Genomic DNA, 18397 nt, shown 5'->3' with positions numbered 1-18397 from the left:
GACTTCACACTGTCTCCTGTGTTATCGGATGTGTAAGCTTGGACTTCATATTAGCTCTGCTGCTGGGACGTGATGAGTGTGTATGTGCCGACTGGTTGGCGGGATATTGGCATGGGTTGTGTGTGTGTATGTGTGTGTGTGTGTTTGTGTGCCTGCACAGGAAGGACTTGTGAGTGTGTATCCCACTCCCCCTAGTGTTTCTGACGGGCAAAACACTTACGTCATCTGAAAAAAGGCTCATATCACCCCCTCAAGCCCGTCATCATCCAAAAACTACTATTTCAGATCTCTTTTGAAAAAAGAATATTCATCGCTGATTACTGCAGCAGCAGCCGGCTCGAACACAACATCTCTCAACGACATCGAAAACCTGCAGCCTCCTTGTCTGTCGTCTGAAAATTCCTCTCTGCTCGCTTGTTGTCATATTTGAGTATCTCTTCTCAGAGTCTTCCTATCAGGGCTCATCAGAGCGAGCGAGCGAGAAGCGAAGCAGGGCGGCGTGCTCTGACCCAGCTATCGTACTTGAGGGGACTCATATTCAGACAGAGGCTTTCAAACACTCACCTGCCGTGGCCACACAGCAAGAGGCACAATGGGTCTTTACGTCACGTCTTCCGTCTTGGCTATTTCTACATGAATACGCTTTTATTACTTTGTAAAAAAGAAAGAAAAATAGGGATAAACAAGCCCGACAAAGGGGACATATTCTGTATTTGTCTTTTGTATAGAACACTGTTATCTATATGAGGCGTGGAAGCTTTATTTAAGGCATTTATTCGTGGCTTTTAACAGCTTCAATGCACTGTGATCAAAGATATATGCAGTGGTGGGATTTACTCAACTATTGTATTGTAGTATTCCCATTCCTGCTATTTTATACTCAAACCCGAGGAGAAAATATTCTACATTTTAGCCCCGCTACATTTACTTGACAGTTATTATTTCTTTAAAGATTCAGATTTGACACACATAACATATCTTGTTCCTAAAATATGATGATTTATTCGATAAAAACTATTCAGCCTGATGCAGGACAAAGCAAAGAAAGTGAAGGAGGAAGGGAAAATAACAATAATCATAGTGAATAAATCAATCTCTGGCCTAACTAAGATGTTCTGATCTGTCCCAGTTGCATCCTGACACTGTCGTCTGTCTTTTCACTCTCTTCTTCCCTCCCTCCTCACATTTTTGCTAGAATTGTTATGTTCTGTCTTTTTCTTCCCCCTATATCTTCTTTCACAGCTCCCATACATATACATACAGTACACCTACTCATGTGCTTAGTGCAATAAGAAAATCAAAATATTCTGTGAGTATTTATTTGCACTGGACGACAGAGTTAACAATGTCCTCAGAAAGTGTGTATCATGCCCGTGTGTTCAGCTTTGACTCAGTTATGACTCGGTCCAAAATGCATCAGTACGGCCGGGTCACGTCATGATATTAATCAAGTGTTTTCACAACAACAACAAACGTCTGCAAAATCTTGATTCAATCTTGTAAGATGATAACAAAATATAATATGTTTGTATTGTCATGATAAGATGCCTGAAAGGATAATACTGAATTACGACTGAGCCCTTTTAATCAGTACCAGTAATACTTTGGCAGTAATATAATATATAAAAATATATTACTATGGAAGGCGGCTTCTGACTGTACAAAATGAGAACTTTTATTTTTTAACTATCTACATTTTGCTGATAAAACCTCTAAAATGTATTACGGATAAAAATTATACCTCGTGATTAGGTACTGATTACACATTGAGTAAAGATGTGAATACTCAGGGTACATTCAGACGCAGAGCGACCTCGTCCACGACCTGTGGCAGAGAAGTTGAGCCAGACCCGACTTTTAGAAAACGCCAGGCTTGACGTCACGCTGCAGCCACCAATCATGATGATGATGAGACCGATCAAACCTCTACAGTCAGCATGGAATGTCTCTGAAACTGAGACTATCCAAACTCTGAAACATTTTGTTTATTTCATGTATCCGGCGTCTAAATCTGAGTCTGACTCACGATTTATGCTACAAAATAGTGACACAAAGTTTTTGGCCTTTTCAAGCTTTTATTTGATAGAGACAGCTGAAGAGTGACACAAATGTTGGGAGAGAGAGACGGGGAATGACATGCAGCAAAGGGCTGCAGGTCGGATTCGAACCCTGGGCCACCGCTGGGCCACCGTGGCAAGGACTGAGCCTTTGTACACGGGCGGATGCTCTACCAACTGAGCTAACTGACACCCCGACACGAAGAAGTTTGATTTGGTTTGTGTCCCACAGTTTGAGAGGGAGAAAGTGAGCAGTGGTTGAGTGACATAGACAGTAAATGAGAGTGAGGGAGCGCTGGCATCAATAAAGCCGGTTAATCACCTAAATAAAAAGTTATTTCCCGATTGTTTCACAGCAGTTATGTCTAGCAGCCCTCCTCACCTCCCCACACCACCTCACAACTCTTCTACAATTCGCCACAGCGCCAGATTTGGTCTGAATTGTATAGTGCAATAACGTCACTGGCTAATCATTTTGTGCATGAGGAGTTGATTCTGACTGACAGGTGTAATAACAAGATTAACTCAATCGGCGCTGACACAATGACATATCACGGTCAAAATCCAAAGATCGGTTTGTCCCCTTGGTTGCATTTATTATGAGGTCACTGTGTGTATTTTCAGTGTTGAACACTAGACTACAGAGCGCTCGCAGACAGTTTTCTCTCTCAGCAGCGATTATACTACAGTTACAGTGCAGCCGCAGACTGCAGTGCACCGGCTTTGGTGTTCATATGCTGCAGGTGTTACTGAACCACCCAGACTTCACTTCTCCTGCAGGAACACCTTGAAAGGCTTGTCAGATCTTAGGCGAACACATCTCCTCTGCCTCCTACATGGTTTGACACCAAATGTACAGCAGAAGTATGGTACAAGCACAAACCAGCCTGGGTTCAAGGACAGTTCGCCCGCTCATTAATATATTAACCGCCTCCTGCTGGACTACTTTCTCTATTTCCAGCTCTCGATCCACTGCTGCTTCCCCTTTTCTCTCCTCCTCTTTTTTACCTCTAACTGAGAGTTGTTTGATGGCTCGACTGCTCTCTATTTGACAAGGCGTACAGTGACAACAGTGGCGAGGGAGTGTTTTGAATACAATAGAGACATCAGTATGTGTCTGGAGGTAATTAGGCCTGATTTCACTCCCTGCAAGAAGTCAAACACTCCAAAAGGTCAGAAAAACAACAAACGCCTACAGTCTCCGGCAACTGCATTTTCACACAAACAGTCCTCACAGCATCTGGACAACCTTCACTCTCAAAAGCACAAAAACAAAACGCTTTAAAAGTCGCCAATTATCCTTTATGCGACGTATGGTTTGTAAACTGTGAGGTGGATCATTATTTGCGACGACGTAGGTGTGTGTTTGCGTCTGTACATACGAGAGCTGGGTGAGGTCAGCGATGTGGAGGTTCAGCCTCTGCGTCAGCCGCTCCATCAGGTCCGTGCCCTGGTCACTGGTGAGGGAGCTGGAGAGAGGGGGGGTAGAAACACACAAAGACAGCTGGGCGTCATCACGTGCACAGGTCCATACCCATACGAGACACACGCAGCTATTCAGCCGTTGAAATGCTTCTTTTTTTCTTTTTTTTTCTTTTAGGGAGATATTGCCACAATTCATACCCACAAATGGGTCATTGCACACAAGCAAAAGCTACGGTTGTCTGAATGGATGCAGCGCGCACACGTACACACTCGCAGACAGACACACACACACACACGGCGTGCGCACAAACACAAACAAACACACCAAGAGCCGTGCCAAGGGAAAAGGGATCAGCTGCCTCTTCAGGCTTGGTAAATCACCTGCTTTTTTTCCAGCAATGAGACAAACAATAAGGTGCAAATGGAACCTGCATGAGGTGTAATGGCTGTATCATATGGACGCTCTTTCCTCTCCCTTTCCTTCCCCTCATCTTTCTTTTTCTTCGCCCACATTTGCTTTTTTTTTTCCTCTTCTTCTTCTCCTTCTTCGCTCGCTCGCGCGCACGTAAAAACACGATAACACAAAGTACACAAACACGCGGGCCGCGCACGCTCCATCGCGGTGAGATGAGAATAATAAGGTGCAAATGGAATGGAGGTGAAGTGTAATGGTGGTCTGATAAAGCCATGCCTCATCTCAGCTCAGTCCGTGGCTGCTCTCTCACTCAGAGAGTAAATCGGCAAGGAAATAGACCAAACAAAGGCAATCTGCAGGCCAACGCGCTGGATGGAGGAAATGAGAAGGGCACACACACACACACACAAACACACACGTAAACACACACACACACAAAAGCTACTTTATTGCTGACAGCTTAACCTGGAATCACTGAGACTGCCAAGAGACTGCAAGGTGACATGCACCAAAAAGTCATGGATCATAATGAGACACTGTTCGAATGTTGTTACCACTCCACGGCGGAGAAATGTTAAATGAACTGGGAACCAATTCCATGCAGCACTGGGCACCGAGTGCATTATCGGTTATATATTTTCCAGTTATAGATGTGCGATCATTTAGACGTATTCAAGGTAAAAAAAAAAAAAAATGATGCTGAGATATTGTTTTGTTTGGCCCCGCGTCTGACACCGCAAACACAGCAGCTTCTTTCTTCCCTCTAACAGAACACAAAACAGTGTACTGTAGCGGCTGATTCACTTCACCTTTGAGCGAGTGGGTGGCTCTTTTTTTTTTTTTTTGAGGGAGGTTTTGAAAGTTTAAAGATTCGCAGAAGCAATTCCAGACACGTTTGCATCCCTCTGCGGTAATTCCAGCAACTGGAGAGCTCCAGGAGTGACTTGGTTGTTGATGTTAGCACTTTTCCCCTTGGGTCTCTCTCTGTCTCTTTCTCCTTCTACCCATACCTTTCCACTCCCCCGCCGCCACCACCACCGACTCCCACCTCCCACCTATTCCCACCACCGCCACAATGTCAGGAGCTGTCAGATAAGCAGGTTTGCGTAGCCTCACTGCAGGGTGCGAAGGAGCTTGGGATAACAACCGTGCAATCATGAGGTCTGCAGCAAATACAGACACCTCTATAGGCCGACTATAGGTGTCTGAGGATAGACGAGGAGGAGGTGTTTCATTCGGAAGGTGACCTGTCTCCATCCCCTGCCACATAATCAACTATATTGTGTGTTTACGCCTTAATCTGCCTTTCTGTGCGTGCAGCAATAAGGTGGCAAAGATTGGACCTTTATGAGCCTTACGTCTGTTGAACAGGTGAAGGACAACCCACTGACACCAGACTTGATAACGCCATAAAGGGATTTGAGAGAGGGCCACGGGGCGAAGACACAGTCGATAGAAAACTTATCTTTGCTGAGCCTGAGCTGACTGAGAGGTGAGAGCGAAGGAGAGAGAGAGAGAGAGAGAGAACTTGGCTACCCTTCCTGACAAAGTATCATCATTAAAGCCGTAATACGACACAGTAATACCCACACACTGAGGGATTTATCATCCCCGCTATTGTAATCAGGTGCAGCACACACCGAGGACTTCAAACTACAGTATTCTTTCTCATAAAGACGTGAATACGTGGGTGGTTTTGACAGAAATTGCGTCTCTTAAAGGCAGTTTTAAGTAACTGAACAAAGCAGACATATGCTTGGTATTAAGGTATGTAAAATGAGTCTGCCTTTAAGCAGGTCCAACAGTGCGGCTGACAACCTGTGAGTGGAGCAATAAACTATAATATGAAGCTGCGAGCCACGACGTCAAGTCAGCTGATAATAACCACTTAAGAATGAGAGAGTAGCTCTTAAAAGATTGTCGGTGAGTCTTTTTGCATGTATGTTTTCGAGGGTAATGATTAAGGTAAAAGAGGTTATAGACATAAAGTAATAGGTAAAGTAAGTCCACATCTATAATGTTTCCACAACATATCTCTCTGTTTTATGCACTAAACTAAACTTTTATTCATTTATTTATCAATAGTTTATCTTTATCATAAGTCAGTGTCCTATACGACAACATTTATAGTCTAGAAATAGACTAATACAGTATAACTAGTTTCCAGAGGGACGTTTATACAAACACAGACAGTAATAGAATAAAAAATGCCTTTCCTATGTCTACTCCTAGTTAGTAGTAGTGATTATTTGTAAGTGTTATAGTACTAGAGATTGGTCTTGTTCTCGAGACCGGGCTCGCCTTGTCATCGACTTTATTCTTACTCGATCTTGTCTCAGGATTTTTTTCAGGACCACAGCTGTAGGGTTAATAAAACTACTAACCTGTCTGATTTATTTATTTATTAACATCATGGTGTAGTACTCAAGATCAGTCTTGGTCTTGCCTCAGAATCGACCGTATTTTTACTCGGTCCTGTCTCGGTCTCAGACAAAGAGGACTCTCACCCCTATCTGCATCCCTTCACATGTCATCAAAGAAAGTGAAGATGTCCAACAGCGGTCTGTCAATACTGCACACAGAAACATAAGCTACATGTTGGCTAGATAAGTAGGCTATATACTGTGTGGTCTTGGTCTTGACTTGGTCTCGGTTTAAGTGGTCTTGACTACAACACTGACATTTGTATGTCTCATTTATAATTAATAAATACAGAGACAGCCACTATCTAATCTGCACTAAAATAGACTGTCACTAAAAGGTGAACTTAAGCTCTTCATACTGTCTGTGTGAACTTTTTGGCTTTAAATATGATGAAATAGAAGTCATATCACGGTCTGATTGTTCTCATATCAACATGTTTCATTGTATTTCTGAACCATACTCACTCTGAGCCGGTGATAATGTAGCCAAAGTGTCTGTCCTTCCCTCTGCTGGAGAACTCCTTCACCCCCACATGAACCAGCTGGGTTTTGACTCTCATGTCCTTCTTCTGCGGCTCCTCCAGCTGCTTCTTCCCCGTTGGAGCCGGATGCCCCTGCATCCACCTCTGGATCTCCGAGTCCACCTGTGCATCAGGCCCCTCTGCACCAGCACCGCCCGTTAAACGCAGGGTGGAGCCCTCCGTTGCCGGCACGACCACAGTCTTCTCCTCCCAATGGGGGGATACAGGAACTTTGCCCTGCGTCGTCCGGCTTTGGACGCTTTCCAGCCCGACCATTTTCTGGAGGGGAGCTGGAGGCCCGATGTTGACCTCTGGAGTGTCGCCGAAAGGCTCCAGGTTAAGGTAGTCGAGCAGCTTGGAGAAGAAGGCTGCATGCTGTGTTGAATCAAAGATAGTTCAGGCATTTTAATAGAAGGCCTCTGAGAAAAAGTTAATTAACACTTTGAATAGAGACTTAAACTCTATCAGATGTCAGTCATTGAAAAGGTGTGACTTTGTGTTGCATTCACTGATGTTTCTAAGTCTGAGCTCCGGTCCAAGGTCTAAAAACATCAAAGTTTAGAACTTTATTAAAGGCTGCATTCAAGAACTTTGCACACTTTCTTTTAGTTAAACACGTAAAACTATTTTAGTTCAAATCATGTTTAAACTTCCTGCAGTTTGCTTTCAAGTTTCCAATAATTTAACTATAAATGTTCGCCTGGCACAACTTTCAAATCGCTCCTATTTGAGGTATAATCAAAAGTGAATAAAGTGTAAGTGTGGACATGTCTTGTTCCCTGAGAAACCAATTTGTTTGGCTGAGCAGAGTAATTTTTAAATTCACCTTGTCAACAGGCTCTTTGTCTGCGACGTCTATTTGTTGGCCTGGAAACAAAACACAATGTATGTGAGCAGATTGTGTGAAAAAAACTTCAAGTTCTTCAAGAAAAAAACAGTTATGACTCGAAATGAACGACTCAGAAATACATTTGGCAGCACTTTACACCAGGCACATACAAACAAAGCATTATTAAAGCGTTTATAAATTTAGTACGCCTCATACTCTTACATCTATGACAAAAAATAAACACATAACTACTCCGAACATTGCCAGCTTGTGCTCCCTCTCCCAGCAGAAGAAATGCATACCTTGCTGTTTCATTCGCTGGTTTAGATCCTGTCCTTTCTCTGATTTCAGATCCTGGTCTCGATTCAGTTGCACGGCTGCCAGTGGCTCCCTGTTACCCTCCTTGTCCCCCCTAGAGTCAGCAGCTCCTCCTGGCCCTGGCTGGGCCTCAACCACAGGCTGCTGCCCCTCGTGCACCTCGTGCAGTGTTCCTGTGATGACTTCTGCCAGATGGTCCAGGTCTTTGCCCATCAAAGCCTCGATGTTGAAGCTGTGCCTTCCAAGCTGATTCACCATATTCTGGATGAATTGCTCTGGACATGAAGGAGAGAATGAGAACCCACAATTATAATTTTTAAAAAAGCACAATATTCCCTAGAAAGCAACCAAACTAACTAAAAATATTACCGTCCATGACACTAAGAGGCTTTTTGGCAGTCAGCTGGTTTGAGCCGGCCTTCAGCAGAAGTCTGTCAAGATCAGGTCTTTGGGCTTTGGAGCCAAACGCCAACTGCGGCTCTGCATGGTCGCCCAGAGCTGGCTGTATGTAGCTGAGGTAGTGGAGCTTTCCTTTGGGCCATGCAGTCTTGCCACCTGGGTTGCCCTGCTGAGTGCTCGGTACCTCAGCAAGAAGCCGTTCCAGCTGACTGGACAGCGGTTTGCTCCTTCCTTGGTCCCGGTTGGAGTATGTTGCACTGAGCTTGGGGTGTCTGCCCTCTCCACTCTTGGTAAAGACTTTAGTGACCGGAGGTTGCCCATCTCCTTTATGGAGGCTGTAGAGAGTTGTCTCCCTCCAGCCCTGCTGAGGTTTTGACCGGCTGGGCTCCAAAGGACCGTCAGACTTGATTTTTCCATTCTATAACACAAAATGCCTTTTTTTTTAAAAACTTTAGATCATTACTGATACATCAAATATCATTTTTATACAATATCTCCACAACTACTGGATGGACTGCTGTGAAATTATAGACATTCATGGTCCTCAGAGGATGAATCCTACTGACTAAGATGCACTGTAAACATTATATTCCCTATAGCACTGTTATTGTAAACATGCTACAGGTAGCATTTAAGTGCAGCCTCACAGATTTGCTAGAATAGTTTCATTTCTGTGAAGCTAAAGTGACAACATTCATAAGATTAATCTTCAACCGAGCTTCAGCTGCGGAGGGGGCGGGGGGTTCACCCCCATGAGAACATTACATGGGTTGTGCTGGGTCAGCATTGTTGTGACAGGCTTTAGTATAAAAAGAGAAGCAACCTGGGCTCGACTAGACAGCACAGGATATGAATAGGGATTCTAGATCAAAGACAACTGCCCTTGGAAATTGCATTATGGAAATCATAGATGAGATAGTGTCACTCAAAGAGTAATTTCATGCGTTTCCACAACAGACAACAAACTTTAAAAGGCACATCCCATTCTGTCAGAGAAGCAGCTGCGACCGCCTTATCTGAAAAGAAAGAATTATGCGTCATCTGATTTCAGAGTTAGCCATATAAGTTTATATTTGACACGCGATGAATTATGTGTTTACATTACGATGCACTGGTACACAGGCATCTTAAACGTTTGGCGTTGGTACATGGTTTTAATACTGCCACCAAAAAGTGTGATTTTGTCTTTTCTACTCCCTGCGAGGATGAGAAATCATTCGTCTTGTCGACGAAAGGCCCACGCTTCAATTCAGCATACAGTATATCCGATTCACTGAGCAGCAGCATTATTATCCATGTCGCTGCTGCACTAATGCTAGCTATCTCCCTTGGTGCCATTTTCTGTCCTTCAAATGTATATAGAGAAAATGTCAGTCTTTCCAAACCCGGCATACTGAGAGGCCATAATGGCATTAGCACAGCGAGACGGGGGTGCTCTGCCATTCAAGCTAAGCATGTTTGCTTTTTTTTTTCCATCACACTACACAACAAAGGACCTCATCTCATCAATAAGGAAAGGTCCCGAACTCTTCAACTTTGCATTATGGCTGCACTGACACAGCAGCAGCAGGAAGCAAACCTCGGCTATGAAGGATTGCCGAGCGCATTGCACACAAAGCCGGGGTTCCACCCCTAAATATGAGGATTGAATAATGTAAAGAGCTGATGGAAGATCTTTGTCTAAAATGGGTCCCTGCTCAGCGGGAGAGGCGACAGAAAGACAGAAACAAAAGGCATGAAGGGACAAGAGGGTGACCCCCGTAAAAGACTCAAAAGGAATAGGAAGAGGCCCTTCCATTATTCAGCCATGGAAAATATGTTTTTTGTTTACTTTGTGGACCAGTATCTCGAGGCTCAACACTGGACATAAATGCTTTACAGTACCAGTCAAAACACACATTCTATTTTTATATCTCTCTACATTGTAGAATCAAAACTATATGGAATTATGTGGTAAATGTTTTTATATTTTATATTCTTCAAAGTAGCCACCTTTTCTCCGATGGCAGCTTTGCACACTTTTGGTTTTTCTCAATCAGCTTCCTGAGGTCGACACCTGGAAAGGTTTTCCAACAGTCTTGAATGAGTTCCCAGAGGTGCTGAGCAGTCCAACTCATCCTAAACCATCTCAACTGGGTTTGTTTGTGGAGTCTAGGTCATCTGACGCAGCACTCTATCACTTTCCTTCTTGGTCAAATAGCCCTTACATAGCCTGGCGTTGTGTTTGGGGTTCTTGATATTGACAGAATGTTATGGTAGCCATGTTGGTTAAGTACCTCCACATCATCACACCTCGTCCTCTATGCTTCTGGGTGGGAACCACACATGTAGAAGTTGAATGGGACGGAGAGAATACCAAAGTGTGTAAATCTATCATCAAAGAAAAGGTGGCGACTTTGAAGAATCTAAAATATATAACCTTTTTTTGTTTACTACATAAGTCCATATGTGTTTATTCATATTTTTTGATGTCTTCTGTGTTAATCTACAATGTAGAAAAACCATGAAAAACCATTGTATGAGACAGTGACACTGTAACTTGCGGCTGCCAGGGACAGATTATAGAAAATGGTCAAAACTGAAGCGACAGAGGTTGAGATATCCCGACTTTTAGTCTGTCTAGAAAAGATTAAGCTTCGAAAACAACAGATCCTGCATTTCCCATAATGCTAGATAGGATTTTTTTTTCATTAGACCCTACAGGACCTGTCTCTCAGACAAGCTTGTCCTTCTGGGACAAAAGTCTCAAGCCTAAACTGAGATAATCCTGATGATGTCGAGGTTTGACCTCTTGTGACGAGTAAACTTAACTTTACATAAAATCTGTGGCATGGTCCCTTTAAATCTTTCTTTAAAGACTAATATTTGTTAATTAATTAGTAAATTAACTAACCTGACTGTCCCATCCAGTCCAATGCGAGCAACTGCTACAAGTCTACAGTGAATGAGAGTCTTACCTGACTGTTGGCTCCCTCGGGTTGGATTCCCGGTTGTCCATCGACCTCGGCCTGTGGCAGGAAGCCCAGGTTGGTCAGGTACTGCTGAAGGTTTCTGTTCAGCTCGGCCTGTGCAGGCCTCAGTTTCCTGTCTCTGGAGCTGCTGTAGGCGGTCAGAGGGCTTGGAGGTGTGACTTTATGTCTCCTCAGTTTGGATAGCTCTCTAGAGATAACCTGCTGTGTGATGTCGTCCTGCCATGTCAAACCTGGAAACAGAGAGGTCGAAGCAGAGTCTATTAAACACCTCTCGGTCTCATCCAGGTCAACCTTCTTTGAGTAGAGTTAAATCTGGGGCAACTGGACTTGGTTGTGGATCCATGAAGACATTTCTTCTGGACTGAGGAATCCTGCTGGATGAACTGAAATGTCTTTGAGGATCTACAACCAAGCTGTCCAGTTACCCCAGATTTAACCCTTCTCAAAGGTTGTTAGTCATGTTTCTTTTGGCACAGTGTTCCTATAAATGGTAACTGTTCTGTATCTATGTTCTCTACTTGTTTATAGTCAGCTTAACAGGGTAAACAAAACAGCAAAGACGAATCAGAACAGTAGAGGACGGCTAAAATGACGACACGTTAAAAGGAAGCCATGACTACAGCATCGCACACATGTATACACAGTCAACAAGCCCAGGGAGAATGTCACTCTGCGGCCTGACGCCTTGCCAACATCTCTGCTAATTGCCAACACATAGTTGGGATGCAGAACTCCTGGGCAGGGGCAAAGCGCAGTGGTGCCAGGACCAGATGGAGCTACCCAAGCAAAAAAGATACCCAAAACATGGCCTCATTCCCAATGAGCCAAGAGGCGCAGCATTCCATCGACAAAGAGCATAGAAATACCAAAGATATTATACTTTTTTTTTTTTTACACGGCCAAGATGTTCACTGATCACACTTCATTCCAGTGGAGAAGCATTTTTTTAATGAGAAAGAAGTAATTACATTGTGGTGAGCGTAGATTTCTAGCTGCCACATACCTAATCTTTTACCGGTCTCATCTAAAAGAAACAATGCTGCTCTTAATGATCCTAACTAACAGCGTGGATTTAAACATATTTGACAAAAATTAGTATAAGTATCAACACCAGAGAATGTCTTCATTAGCCTGATTTCTCACCCATAGACGTTGGGTATTCTCATAGATATTCATAAGCACCAGATGAGGATCTGAGCAATGCAGAGCAGCTACAGATGCCTCCAGTCATTCTTGGCAGCGCTGAATGGAGCACAAAGCAGCGTATGTTGTCGCTGTTCTGGAACGCAGCTCAGCCATCCATCCGTACAACAATGGCAGTTAACTACCCGTGGCTTAACCGGTGTGGTGTATACTTGTTATATATCAGTGTGGTGATGATCATTTACGCTATCATCAGTCGCAATAGGGAAATCAAGGCTGACTTCAGCCCTAAAGGATCCATATGGTACCTGTGGTTAAGTGCAGCTGGTTAAATGGGTTCAGGAGTGTGATGGTGCCACAACAGGATGAGGCTGGCTTCATTGACTGTGACACCTCTATCCCCCCCTGTCTCCTGAGGGATGCACTCATTTCCATACATACCATGTTTTGTGTGTTGGTGATGGGTACACTTGAAGCGGGGGAAAGGTATGCCGGGGCAAATTACAGACTCAGAGTGAGTAATTTGGTAAAAGAAAAAAAAAGTCAAGAAGAAAAGTATTGGGGGGCCTTTTACGGTTGGATTCCTCTCAATCAACCTCTCAGCTGATTATCCTGGCACTGAGGAGCTAAATGTCATGCAAATTCATCTGTAAGTCCACAGAAAGAGCAAGTTCCATCACCAAGTGCTGCCGTTTTTGTTTTTTTTGCCTGTTAAGGGTAGCATGCCGTCTCAGGCAAATGCCTCAGTTAATTAACGCCTTGCCATTAGCGCAACAGCTTTCAAACAAGCAAGATATTTCTGTTGGCCTGTCTGACAGAGAGAGCGGGAGAGAGAGAGAGAGAGAGGCCTCCTAAATATTCAAAGCCTATTAGATGGGATCCAGTCTGCACGTCTAGTAGTTTCATCTGGTGTTTTTGAAATGCAGATTTTTTTTTTCCTTCATTCCTTTACTTCTGTCCACCAACTGATTTTAAAGGCGTTAATGGAAGAGAGCGTGAATAATTTAGCAGCAAGTTCCTAATTAATCATAATGAAATGTGTCAATCCATATTCGATATGAAAATAGAAACGGCACTGCCAAAGTGTTTTTTGTTTACCTTTAGTTAGCTTTACAGTGGGAAATATCTTCTTATATCAACTTGTTCCAACTCTTCACTTAAGCTAGATATGTTTTTATGGCTGCACTATTTCTTAAACTGGAATATTCTACATATTTTTTATGGCTGCACTATTTCTTAAACTGGAATATTCTACATATTTTCCCCACAAATCCAGACGGATTTGAAGAATTTGGGATCTCCACAAGGATTCGAAATAAAGTTTGGAGTTTAAACAAAGTTTGACTGGCAAGTCAGAAAGGTTAGGGATGTTATTGTACTTTGTGTTGAGTGCGAGCAAGTGGCAACCTTGGCGGCTGTGCAGTGAAGCCAGAAACTGCAGTTCCTCAAACATCCACTTGACATTGGCTACAGAACGAGTCAGTCTCCATAAGTCCACATGTTAAAATGACTTCACAGCAGAAATAAACATGTTTACTGCCTGGTACAAAAAACAGTTTTGGTCTCTATAGCTAATTTCCCCGTTCATGACAGTATAGTATATAAAGTAAGTGCCGTTACAGTTGCTCAGGTCCAAAAATGATCCACATCTTTGCCAATTTTTAGATTAACTGGGAGGCAAAGAGGCAGAACTGTCAACAGGCGGCAGCCAGAGCCACAGATTCAACCTATGGGTGACGTCACGCATACGATGTCCATTCATTCTACTGTCAGTGAGTGCTAGTGAACCCCTATTAGAGATAATACACATTGCTACATGTCCACTTCTAGTAAAGGAATTTCATATTGCCAGTACTGCAAAACAATTCTGTGGACATAAACAAGTATTTGCCTGTGAAGGAAATCTGCAGCAGGTCTCTTTGAAATGGCATGTTAGTGTGTGAGTGTGTCTTGCAAGGTTGTCAAGGAACAATGATAGTTCTTGTCAAAGAAAACATGTCTGTGCAGGAAGTAAGACCATGAGTAACGTGGTTTCAGTAGCACCGGAGTGACGAATGTCAGTTTATGGTCACTGATTCTCCCTGACTGACGCCTCCTACCAATGGAGCTAATGCAAATGTCACAATGCATCATCTTACTTCACTTGTCTGCACTACAAAAGTATCCACCTCTCTGCACAGGGTCAGCAGGTCAATCGGCTGCAGGTTAGTGTAGTCTAACGTGGTATATCGAGAACACCAGTGCTATGTTCTGACATGATTCTCTCTGTTGTTGAGAGTATGAAGCTTGACCAGGAATTAAAAATATGACATAAATAAAAATGACAAAAAACAACAACGTAGAATTCACCTTCGTCTGTGTTGAAGTCCACTTTGGTACATGCCGCCACTCCATAGTTACCTTTGCTATTCCTGTCAAGCTTACTTTTCTGGCATGTTACATGAACAGTTAATAATGATGAATGAATGAAGATGTACTATTTGTAATACATTTTTAAACCAGTGGGTTTTACAAAAAAAACAAGGAGGGTTTACATTTCTAGCTGTCGACCGTGGATTTTCTCGATAAAATCACGCTGTGTACTGACCCACAGGTTTCTGAAAAGCCATTTCGAAACTCAGTGTCGTCGCTCTGCCCATCGCCATGTTAGCAGTCCTGCCTCTGCCGCCTCGTGGCTAATCTAAATAATCGGCAAAGATGTGGATCATTAGCAGACCTGAGGCAGGCTGCTCAAACAAGCCTCCTGTAACAGCACCCACCTGTCAATCAAAGCGGCCACACTGTTAATTATGCATAACTTTAAGCAATAATATAATTTGAACAGGTGAGTTATATAAAAATTCAGACTCAGTGCAGTTGTCATGAACGGGGAAATTAGCAATAGAGACCAAAACAGTTTTTTGTACCAGGATGTAAACATATTTCTTTTTATTTTTTAAACAATATTTCTGCTGTGAAGTTGGACAGTTTAACATGGGGACTTATGGAGACTGACTCGTTCTGTAGCCAGCCTCAAGTGGACGTTTGAGGAACTGCAGTGTCTTTTTTGTTCTAGTGATGAACGGGTAACTTCAACCCCCTAAAAATAGTTAGTTTGCCTTCTTTGCAAATAATGCTAATGCTAAGTTAGTACTCCTAACATTTGCAGCTCGTAATGAAGCAGATGAGTACACAGTCGAATCCATTTGTTACACTTTTGCAGTCGTGTTTGATTTTAAATCCAAAGCCAGACAGACCTGTCATGCCTTGTTATGGTTGCTAAGCTTTGATTGGACTGTGTTTGGTGGGAAGGGTTTAGCAAACATTCAATTAAAAGGTCCATTATTTTAATATGTTGTACATTGCATTTAATAAACTGTATTAATGAATTGTTTGTCTTCACAAAGTCCCAATCTGCACAAACGCACACATACATTTAGCAGAGCCATAATGACTCCAGCAGCCTGGCTATGAAATGTGTAGACACACTGTGGCTGCACACAGTGAATACTAAACTTTCTTAGCTTTGGGTGCTCTGTAATATAAAAGTCATTTGCAGTTGGATGACAGGGCCTTGCATTCAAAAGGTATTGTGGTGAAAATTTAATACCAGACAACGTGCTCTGCCATTGGGAACACATTCAGACAACCCAAGCCCTTTTGTACAAGGGTCAATTCCTATTGATCTGAATGACATTGGTGTTGTGCAGTGAGCAGAGATTGTGTGATTTCTACCTGCGTCTCTGATGCAAGATAAAGAGGATTGTAAATCGATTACATTGATGTTCCTCCGCGTTTTGTCCCCCCCCCTCGTCATCTCTTCAATTTAAGTTACAGTACAATGGGCTCAAAAAATAAAAAAAAGGTCCTGCTCGTCTCAAAGATGACGCTTCAATAGCTGTTGAGCTGATAAGAATAACGTGCCACAGAGTATTAACAGTGCATTGTGGACTCATCCGGAGATAATGCTCTTGTGTCTGTGGATGTGATTCTACGACGAGACAGAAAAAAAATGACTCAAAGTGATGATGTCATGTCTGCGGCGTCTGTAAACGGGTGTCTAACAAACACAAGGTCGCAGACTTATGATGAAAAGCATCGGAAGAATTAAACACCTCTTAAAAAACCAAGCAGGGGAAAAAATGACACACCAGATCTCTTCCCATCCTCCTCACTCCTCTCATTTGTTTATTTCTGAGCAGTAATTAGAATAAATGTGTGGTCTCGGCTGGCTTAATATTCATCACTGCATATTTTTTTTCTTTTTTTGATTTCCTCTGGCCGACTGCTTACTCTTAATGATTTTCAACACTGGTTCACGGCTGTTAAAAGATATTAAGCTTAGAGTGGCCTGTAAAGCCAATTACGTTTGGAGGGCTGATGTTTGTGGTCACGGTCTGTGTTAAAGGTGTCTACTGCCCCCTGGTGGGGCATGGCCGCACTTACAGGCTGCAGAGAAACATGCAGTGTTGTAGTTGGCGTTGTAATGTTGTTAACACTTTATTTTACGGTTCTGTAATTTTCAACAAATTTAGAAATAATTTCCGACAAAAAAACTCTAGAATTAGTACTAATTATGAAGTAAATAGTAATTAGATTATTAAAGATTTGCTACATTTAATCCCAAGTAAATATTGAAATGAGTCATTTATTTATTACTGCAGACAGGTAACATGTATAAATGGTCAGCTGACCCGCCATGCACATAATGTCTAGGTTACAAAAGCAATTAATGGAATAACTTGAACTGAACACACACATTTTATATATATATATACAAAAATACCTTTCCAAGAATGCCTAAGTTACTTTATGAAACCAAGCGGCAGCCTCCATGGCTGTGAAGTGAAGCTGGTTCCTCAAACGTCCACTTGAAGCTGGCTCCATAAAGAGTCAGTCTCCATAAGTCCCCATGTTAAAATGACTTCACAGCAGAAATAAACATGTTTACAGCCTGGTACAAAACACAGTTTTAGTCTCTATAGCTAATGTCCCCGTTCATGACAACTGTACTGAGTCTTAATTTATATATAATTCACCTGTTCAAATTATATTAAGGTTTAAAGTTATACATAATTAACAGCATGGACGTTTTGATTGACAGGTAGGTGCTGTTACAGATGGCTTGTTTAAGCACCAGGGCATCATTCAGTCCGCCTCAAGTCCCCTAATGATCCACGTCTTTGCCGATATTTAGATTAGGCGGGAGGCGGCAGAGGCAGGACTGCCAACATGGCGGCGGCCAGAGCCAACGAACAATCTGAGCTTCATGACGGCTTCTTCTGAAACCTGAGGGTGACCTCACGGGTACACCGTCCATTCTTTATACTGCCAGTGTTTGAAGTAGATGACCCAGAGCTGTTTGTTTAGCAGTTACAGAGGATGGATCCACAACAACAGACTGCCTGTAGGTGTTCACACTGTAATAACTATCAGCACGGAAGAAGAAGCTCTGTCTACCACAGCCAGTACAAGACATGAATATAAAATCAGCCATATTAAGGTGACAGAGCTGAAGAGGCGTGCTGATGAGACTTTAAAACTCTCAGCATGATTCCAGCGTGGCTTTATGTTGGGTCTTTAAAATCCTCCTGTGGTGAGCTGCATAGCTAGTCCCGTTATGAAGACGTCATAGTCTAAATGCCCCTGAAGTTGTAACCTGTTATAACAAACACATTAGCTTCTGCCATTGAGTGAGTAGAAGAGACTGTCTAATGCGATTACACCGCACACCTCACAGTTACTCATCCGCAAAATTAGCTCTAAATGTCCTAACAGCATACAAGCCAATTAGATTGGCTGCCGTTGAGTTAGGCGATGATTGCAAAACAATGGCCCAATATGAGTCAAATGACCTGTTCTAGCTCAATAGTGTTGTGCTACGCCAGCCAAAGAGACAGCTTGGCTTATTTGGCT

The 18397-nt window shown here is 42.9% G+C and overlaps 1 protein-coding gene across 1 annotated transcript in view; it reads right to left on the bottom strand.

Annotated features, from left to right (window-relative positions):
• Positions 1–18397, bottom strand: part of ptprn2 (protein tyrosine phosphatase receptor type N2) — a 131527-nt gene that overhangs the window by 84912 nt on the left and 28218 nt on the right. The window contains exons 4-9 of the mRNA XM_027274139.1: positions 11345–11589; positions 8358–8805; positions 7973–8263; positions 7668–7708; positions 6786–7216; positions 3440–3526 (exon numbers count right to left, since the gene is read on the bottom strand). Coding sequence (XP_027129940.1) covers positions 3440–3526; positions 6786–7216; positions 7668–7708; positions 7973–8263; positions 8358–8805; positions 11345–11589 — 1543 coding nt within the window. The remainder of the gene's footprint in view (positions 1–3439; positions 3527–6785; positions 7217–7667; positions 7709–7972; positions 8264–8357; positions 8806–11344; positions 11590–18397) is intronic.

The sequence above is a fragment of the Larimichthys crocea genome, chromosome XXIII, assembly GCF_000972845.2.
Source record: "Larimichthys crocea isolate SSNF chromosome XXIII, L_crocea_2.0, whole genome shotgun sequence".
Lineage (NCBI taxonomy): Eukaryota > Metazoa > Chordata > Actinopteri > Sciaenidae > Larimichthys > Larimichthys crocea.
This window is presented reverse-complemented; position numbering and strand designations above follow the sequence as displayed.